This window comes from Marmota marmota, unplaced genomic scaffold (genome assembly GCF_001458135.2).
Source record: "Marmota marmota marmota unplaced genomic scaffold, marMar, whole genome shotgun sequence".
Taxonomy (NCBI): Eukaryota; Metazoa; Chordata; class Mammalia; order Rodentia; family Sciuridae; genus Marmota; species Marmota marmota.
The window spans coordinates 3,759,622-3,768,290 of NW_026000080.1; the positions used below are offsets into that span (position 1 = coordinate 3,759,622).

General features: G+C 38.9%; 1 protein-coding gene across 1 annotated transcript; it reads left to right on the forward strand.

The window, feature by feature from the left end:
• Positions 1 to 1,002: 1,002 nt before the first annotated feature.
• On the forward strand, positions 1,003 to 8,459 carry Bcl10 (BCL10 immune signaling adaptor). The gene is made up of 2 exons (XM_015504743.2): positions 1,003 to 1,329; positions 8,157 to 8,459. Exons 1-2 carry the CDS (start codon positions 1,273 to 1,275, stop codon positions 8,457 to 8,459), a joined length of 360 nt encoding a protein of 119 aa, XP_015360229.1. The 5' UTR covers positions 1,003 to 1,272.
• Positions 8,460 to 8,669: the final 210 nt, after the last annotated feature.

The following is an 8,669-nucleotide window of genomic DNA, read 5'->3' on the forward strand; positions in this document are numbered from 1 at the left end:
AAGTTTCTTCAAAGAGGTCACATTTATATTTGGGAGCTTTCAGGTTGTTTGAATTTTACTGATTGGATTATCTAGACCTGTGGGGAGACAAAGTACTGTAAGAAGCTCAAGTTGTATTGGGTTATTTTAGGCTCCTTTGACTGCCATTGTGTCTGATCTAGCATTTTTGTGACTACTGGATAAATGTGTATGCGAAGCTTGACAGACCTCTGGCCTCTATTGAACATTATGGCTGGGAATGAGACAGTACCTGAATTTTGTAGGAACTTTCCCTACTTTATTGAAAGCTTCTGAATCTTGTGGAGGTGTTTCATGATGACACTACCCGCTTGGGGGGTCTAAAAGTTTGTATAATCTCTTCATAGAAGAACCATGTCCTTGGTAATCACTGTTCACGGGGAGCTCATGCGGTTAACTTGAGTACTTGAGTTTATGTTACCAGGGCATAGTCATTACCTGCGAATAAACCATTTACTTCCTTACAGCAGAGTTATTTTCCATCGATAAGGTGCTAAAGTGGTGGGATTGTAGCGGTTTTTTTTTTTCTCCTCCAAAATTTCTTTAATTGTAGTTAAGCTGCGTGTGTGTGCGTGCGTGTGTGTGTGTGTGCATGTACGTGTTTGTGCGTGGCCAAATAGTTGTAAAATTTAGACAATACAGCAACAGGAAATCGCTGAGCAAAGTCTGGGAAAAGGGGAGGAACCCGAAGACAATGACAGCCGAGATCAGACTCCACCAAAGCGAGCACTCTGCGAAGGCGGGGAGTGCCCCCTGGGCTGAGCCGTGAGGGCCCAACCCACAGAAGATTCCTTATTGGGAGGCCACCCAACGCCTCACGCCAACGACCTGAGGAGGCGTGGCTTGAGGTGTAGTCGTCTATGGGCGGAACCACTCCGGAAAGCCCGGGTTCAGGGACAGAGACAGGCGGTCGCTGATTGGCTGTCGCAGAGGGGGGCGGGCTCCACAAGACCCGCCTCTCCGAGGGGCGGTGTCTGCAAATGAGCCACTAGGAGAGGGAAGTTCTTCTGCCGTGAGATTACGCTGGCGACGAGGTAGGTTTATAACGCCGTTGGCCCAGAGGCTGAGCCGGAAGCGCTACAGTTTGACCCCCCCAAGTCCCTGCTTTTTAAGGGACGGCCCTCTTTCCCCCCCGCCCCGATCTGCTCCACTTCCTCTCCGCCCCGGTTCCCGGAGGCGAAAGCCCCTGGTCAGGGCGGGGCGGCGCCGCGGAATCCCCCGGCCCCGGAAGAAGCGCCATCTCCCACCTCCGCCATGGAACCCACCGCGCTGTCCCTCACCGAAGAGGACCTGACTGAAGTGAAGAAGGACGTGAGTAGTACTACCTGGCCCCTGGTGCGGTTGGGGGCGGGCTACAGTCCGGCGGGAGAGGAAAGCGGAAACCCGGAGTCGCAGGACGCGGAGGAGCCTCTTGGTAGGAAGAGCGGAAGTTCCACGCACTGGAGGACCGCAGCGAGCCCTGTATTGTATTCAGAGACCTTGGTGGAAGTGGTGCCCAGTGACCAGTTACTCGACGTTTGAATCACTAAACGTAGGGCTTGGATTTTAAACCTTTTCCAGCTGAGAGTTTGTTGACAGTCATCTTGCCCGTTCATCGCCTATTTCATGATTCTCCCCCCACCCCCTTTGCCACTGTGCTCTTGGAGCTACGTTATTAGGGAAATGGTTCAGGTTCTTCGTTGAGTCAGACTGCCTAAGTTGCAATCTCACTCTAGAGCAAAAGCTGGATCAGATAAAAGATCCCATGCAGTGGAGCAAATACGTGAAACTCTTCTTGCAAAGGGGACTGGGGACAGCTCAACAGCTGAAAGTGCAGCCTGGAATTCCCCTAGTAAGCAGACGCCCACATATTTAAATAGAGGTGGGGGGGGGAGACGTATACGTGTAGCTCAGAATTAATTTAAAGGTAAACGTAGAAAATATTCAGTAGCCAAATTCTGCTGTTCTGCTTGGAAGAAGCAAGCAAATTACATGACACTTTGGGGCTGATAATGTGGTTCTAACGGTTTAAAAAATTAAAACTGCACAAATCTAAATATTTAGTTTATTTAGGTATGACTTGTTTCCTTTTTATTTGCTTTTAATTGTTTTATTAGATGAAGCATAAACACCACTAAAAAGTACTTTATATTAATTCTAATTACTTTTACTAAATCATCTTTGCAAACTTGCTAGGACAGCAACTTTTTGAATGCTTATCCCACTTAAAATCCCTTTTTCTTCACTCCTCTGTATTGTTTATTATACTGTACTCATAATTAGAGTTGCTGTGACTCATTAGCAGAAGGAAACTGGATGTGACTGGGGATTGTGCCTTAGTTTCCTCATTCACCGGAGATTTATGGAGCACTTATTGTGTGAAAAGTAGTGCCCTTTGGCCTAGAAGGCAAAAAATGAAGGCTAGGCCCATATTTTATATTCTAGTTGAGATAAGACTGGGATACTGAATTATTTTAAATAAGTGTTGTCTTATTCAAGATGCCAGTAAAATCTGAGCTTGAAGAGCTAGGTTCATTATGTTCCAGATTCTTCATCACACAATTTTCAATTTTTCCACTTAGTCTTTACAACAACCTCTAAGGAAGACAATTGCTATTACCATTTTACAGCTCATAAAACAGGACCTGAAAGAGAAGTGAGAAAGTAACACCTGTGTACAAATACAGATGCAAAGAAGTACTTCCAGATCTTTGTAGCTCTCTTGTTGATTCATTAATGTTATCCATTTCCATAATTTCAATTTATACTTGTATTGGAAAATTATAACCTTGAGGAAACCTATGGATGAGTTTCAAGAGGTCTATGAAAAAACTTTTAATTTTTCCTAGATATTTGTCATGTTTTCAAAATTGTTAATGAAAACTTGGAAAGTTTGAAAATCATCCTTTGCATATTTGACCTTCCTTCTCTCTCAACTCTAGGACCTTATTTCCAGTTGTCTACTGGAAATCTAGTTTCTATGTTCTACAGATTGCACACCTTTTATCATCAAGAGTTGAACTTTTCATTATCATCCTTCCCCCAAAGTTGTTTGCTGTTCCTTCTGTATTTTCTGTTTGATAAATGATATACATTTGTGCCTCTGAGGATAACTTTCTGTTTTCTGAGGTTTTACTTTCTGTGGTTTCACTTGCCATCATCCAAAAGTATTTCATGGAAAATTTCAGAAATTCATATATTTTTAAATTGGGCATTAAGTAGCATGGTGAAATCTTATACTATTTTGCTCCATCTAGCCAGGAGTGTGAGTCATCCCTTTGTCCAGATTATCTGTGCTGTGTACATTACCTGCCCATTAGTCACTCAATAGCTGTCTCAGTCAGATTATCATGGTATCACAGTGCTTGTGTATAGGATTTGGTACTGTCCAAGATTTCAGGCATTCACTGGAGTCTAGGGGTCTGGGTTGGGGTCTGGTCCTCCAGGAGCTCCCATTTCTTCACTATCTCCTCCTCCCCCTCTTCCTCATCTAGTTATTTACCTTATCCTTTTGGTTGAATTTAATTCATCTTAATAAATACAAATTACATGACACTTTGAGGCTGATCATTATCAGTTGGTTCTAACAGAAAATTAAAATTTAAGACATGCTTTTAATTTTAAAAGAGCTCAATTTCTTGGGGGAAGGGAAATAGACATAAAATGATTATTTTAAGTCACAAAATACGTGTGCAGTGAATTTTACATTTATCTAAAACACAGTGTGGCACTCTGTAAGTACAGGGTATTTAATATTGAACAAAATATACCTGGTTCTTGCCTGTTTTAAACATATAGCTCATTAGAGTTGAAAATATATATGTGTGTATTTACAAATTATGTTAAGTGCTATGAAGGAGACAAACTGGTGCTGAGACAGTAACAGGAAATCTGCTTGAGATAGCATGGTCATTGGATATTATATTTAAACTGAGTCCTAAAGAACTCAGTATGACAGAACTAGGGGAAAACATTCTAGGCAGAATAGAATTTGCTACAGACTTAAAACAGGCAAGACCTTGGTGGACTTGAGAATATTATAAGAAGGCAAAGGTGAAGTTAAACATGTGTCCAGAGCCAATTCATGTTTTTTCTCCCAGGTATAGTAGAAATTTATTGAAGAATTATATATATATATATATATATATATATATATATATTTTTTTTTTTTTTTTTTTTTTTTAAAGACTCCTCTACCTATTCTGTGGGCTTGAGAACAAGAGTAAGAGTAGGGAAACCAGTGAAAAGACTCCTGGAATTTGTATAGATGAAAAATGATGGTGGTTTGGATCATGGTGAGGGCAATGGAAATAGATGGAGCACAGTTCCAGGTACATTTTTGAAACAAATGATAAATTGAATATGAGAATTGGGAGAGTGGAATCAAGATTGGTCAGGGGACATGTCAAGCCAATTAGATCCACCAAGTCTAAAGGTCAGAAGAGAGGTCTAAGGGAGAAATAAAAGTATGGGATTGATTGATTTCACTTAGGAAGTTGAGTGGTAAAAGACAAAAGGGTTTTCTAAGACCCTTTAAAAAGAAGAATTTGAAAAAACTAGCAGTTAAGCCTTAGAGATTGAGTGTAGTATTCATGTAAGACAAGAATTATGTTTCAAGGAGGGAGTGGTCAACTGTGTCCATGCTGCTAAGAAGTAAGATGAAGATGAAAAAGGAACCGATTTGGTAATAAGAACATCATTGGTGGCTTTGAGAAGAATAATGGAAATGTCTGGGGATGAACTGGAGATGAGGTAAAAGAAGAGACCTGATGTATAGAAAAGTGAAATATAGTCACAAGGTACTACAAAGACAGAGGAGAGGGGTACCTGTCAAATCCTGGGAGATTAAGGAAGAGCTTTTCAAAGGAGATGACTTGAATTTTTTTTTTTCCCCCTCCTGGTACCAGGAATTGAACTCAAGGGGTGCTTAACTACTGAGCTACATCCTCAGCCCTTTTTTGTATTTTATTTAGAGACAGGATCTTGCTTAAGCCCTCACTAAGTTGCTGAGGCTGGTTTTAAACCAACAATCCTCCTGCCTCTGAACCACTGGGATTACAGGCGTGCACCACTATGCTGGCAAGATGATCTGAATCTTAAAGGATGAATAGGGGCTTAGAGTTTGAAAAAAGAAAAAAAGACAAAGGTGACAACATGAGTAAATACGGAGTAACAGCAGTTTTAAGGGGAACATAAAGTTAAGAGATCAGAGGTAGTGAAACCATATTATCAAGAATCTTTCCTACAATAATCAGTTATTATTTATTGAGCATTTATTGTATGTCAGATACTGTGCTAAACCTTCATCTACACCATCCCATTTAGTCTTCCTAAATGTTCTACAAGTTGTTTTCATCATTATTTTATCAGTAAGGATCCTGAAGCTTTGAGTGATTAACTAAACTTGCCCCAACTCTCAAAAGATGCGGCAGATTCAAAATTTGAAATGAGATTAACTCCAGAACTATGCTTTTAACTTCTCTACTATTCTGCTTGAATTTTATCCCATAAGTCACAGAACAATTTTCAGTTTTTAAAATATTAACATCACTGCGGTATTAGAATTTATATGATACTTTAGATTTACATTTTCTTTTGATAAGTAAGAGATCTAATAGATGTTTAAAGGAGTAATTTTAGAAAGAGGAAGGAAGTAGGAAGTATGGTTAGGCTTCTATTGTTAGTCCATGTGAGATATGATAAGGACACGAAGTAGGGCCAGCAATAACAATAGAAGTGATGAAGGAGCAGATTGTGTGTGCATATATGTGTGTAAATATGTATGTGGTTGGTTGGCAGGACCTTGTGGATGGGTAATTGGATGTGGCAAGTGAGTGACAGAAAGGAAGAGTTTAAGCATGAGTTCTAGATTTATAGCATGGCTGAATGGATTGTGGAACTTCCAAATGAGTTGAGAATGTCAGGGGTAAAGAAAGGGGGAAGATAATTTAGTTGGGGTATGTCACATTTGAAGTATATTTAGGATGTCTAAGTGAGGAAGGTCTTGATCATATAGGTGGTAAAATGACTATAGATGAGGTTTTTCAAGGAGTTCATCTTTTTTAAATATAATCTTTCTTTGCATCCTTACAACTTAGATTCATACATTCAACTTATTCTATATAAGATGATTGTAGCAATCTTCTGATTGGCCTCCTTTCTCCTTTGGACTCCCCCTAGTCCTCTGCAAATGTTTTCTTATTGCATCTTTGATGACTCTTCCTTTCGAGTATAGGGAAATTTGTGTCCTTGAGCATGTTGTAGAAGTCTTCCTATGATGTAACACTAGTTTTACTTCCCAACTTCATTCCTCTCAAACCTTTCATACACATCTGTGTTCCAGCTACACCCAGACTTCTCATTGTCTTTTGCAGTTGCACATCTTCATGCCTTTAGCTCAAGTATAGCCTCTGTAGATTTCCCAAGTCCTGGGGATAGCTCCTGCTCACTCTATGCTTGCCCAATACTTGACCTATAATCTTTTGTGGGGGGGGCCATATCAGTAATCTGATAATTATTGTTTTGCATGTGGTATGTATTCTCAACCTAGACCAGAAGCCCTTTGAATACAGGATTCAAGTTTGTTCATTTTTGTTTACTCGGTGTTCCGCACTTGGCTTACTAGGAATTTAGATACAAAAAAAAAAATCTCTTATATGAGTAAATACTGTATTTCACTGCATAATTGTTGCCACAGCATTAATATACATTCACAAGTATTCTGTTTACCAAAGACAGTTTAGTAATGAATATTTTTTAAGTTATACTGGCACAATTTAAAAAAGAAAAGGGATTCACCCACTGGGCAAACCTCATATTTTTATTAAAAAAAAAAAAAGGCATAAACTCTGCAGTGATTGTATAGTGAAATACAGTTAATGCATGTAGGAATTCAGTGAACTGAAAACTATACGATGTCTTCACCCAGAAGACTTGGTGTATATTAGGATGCTGATGATTCCTTCTATTGCTTTTAGGTCATCATTTTTGAATGTGAGTCAAATAAATCATCATTGTCATCATCCCTACTGTGTACCAGGCACTTTTCTAAACACTTTGCATATAATATTTATTCCTTACAAAAATTAAATGATGAAAGAGACACAGAAGAGTTAACTAACTTACCTAAGATCACATATCTAGTACATAGAGGAACTAAAATGCAATCACTGACATCAGATTTATTAATGGCATTTATTAAGTCTAACACAGACCTGATTTAAACAATGTGCAATATATACATGTATCCAAACATTACATGACACCCCATTGATATCTATACTTTTTGTGTTTTATGTATTAGTTAAAAAAATATATAGGAACAAATAATTTTTAAAAAAACATGTATTTTCTGCAGATTAAGCCTATTCAGGCACTTCTTAGGTCTAGACTTGTTTCTCCTGTCTCCTTTTTCTTGATTTATGTTTCCTAACATTCACTTTCCCTTTAGGTTCCTCTCCCCACACACACAACACACATTACATATCTCCCCTTCCACCTAGACTGACTCGGGAAGTTGTAGTTTTTCTAACCAATCCCAAAGACTGACACATTATGGGCTCTTTTAGTTTAGGAGTTTTGTTTTCTGTTTGTTTGTTTTTAATGGTTTCACTCTAAGGAGATGGAATAACTAATAACAAATATGAGAAACTTAAAAATTATGAGGCTTCATACTAAGTTATCCTCCCTGTTTCTGTTTAATTCTGAATTCCTTGCCAAATGGTACCTAAAATGTGCAGTAGTCTGTTCCTATCTTTACCACCACAGGTGAACCTAAGTAGACCTTCCTATTTCTAAGGACCTGGGCTCTCCAGATTTGACTGGCCCCTCTTTAAACAGCCTGGTCTTGGTTTTCAGGTGGGAAGGCAAGAACAGAACCAGGCAGAAACAGGAATATCTGAGAACTTCTTATACCTACTTGAACTTTCATCTTAATTCACATGCATTTTAAGTGACCTGAGCCTCCTGACTTCAGAACATTGTCTCACACCAATTGAGATTCCTAACTAGAACTAGGAATGTAGCTCAGTGGTTGAGTTGCTTGCCTAGCACACATGAGGCCCTGGGTTCAAACCCCAATACTTGTGACTACTTATTAGTTACCTGTGTGGTTTTACTAGATGTTACAAAATAACACTGAAACATATTTTGTCTTTTAGGCTTTAGAAAATTTGCGGGTTTACTTATGTGAGAAAATCATAGCTGAGAGACATTTTGATCATCTACGTGCAAAAAAAATACTCAGTAGAGAAGACACTGAAGAAATTTCTTGCCGGACATCAAGTAGAAAAAGGGCTGGAAAATTGTTAGACTACTTACAAGAAAACCCCAAAGGACTAGACACTCTTGTTGAATCTATTCGGAGAGAAAAAACACAGAACTTCTTGATACAGAAGATTACAGATGAAGTGTTAAAACTTAGAAATATAAAACTAGAACATCTGAAAGGTAAGGCATCTTAGGTTTCAAAGAGTTAATATAACAGTGCTTTTTTTTAATATTTATTTTTTGGTTGTAGTTGAACACAATACCTTTCTTTTATTTATTTATTTTTACGTGGTAATGAGGCTCAAACCCAGGGCTTATACATGCTAGGCGAGCGTTCTACCACTGAGCCACAACCCCAGCCCATAAAGTGCTTTTCAGAAAAGTAAAGTGCAAAACAAAAATTG

Bases quoted from the DNA above. Each gene is read 5' to 3' on its own strand.
- Bcl10 (XM_015504743.2), top strand. From the start codon at position 1,273: ATGGAACCCACCGCGCTGTCCCTCACCGAAGAGGACCTGACTGAAGTG. The intron at 1,330-8,156 runs GTGAGTAGTACT...TTTGTCTTTTAG, and splicing joins TGACTGAAGTGAAGAAGGAC to GCTTTAGAAAATTTGCGGGT.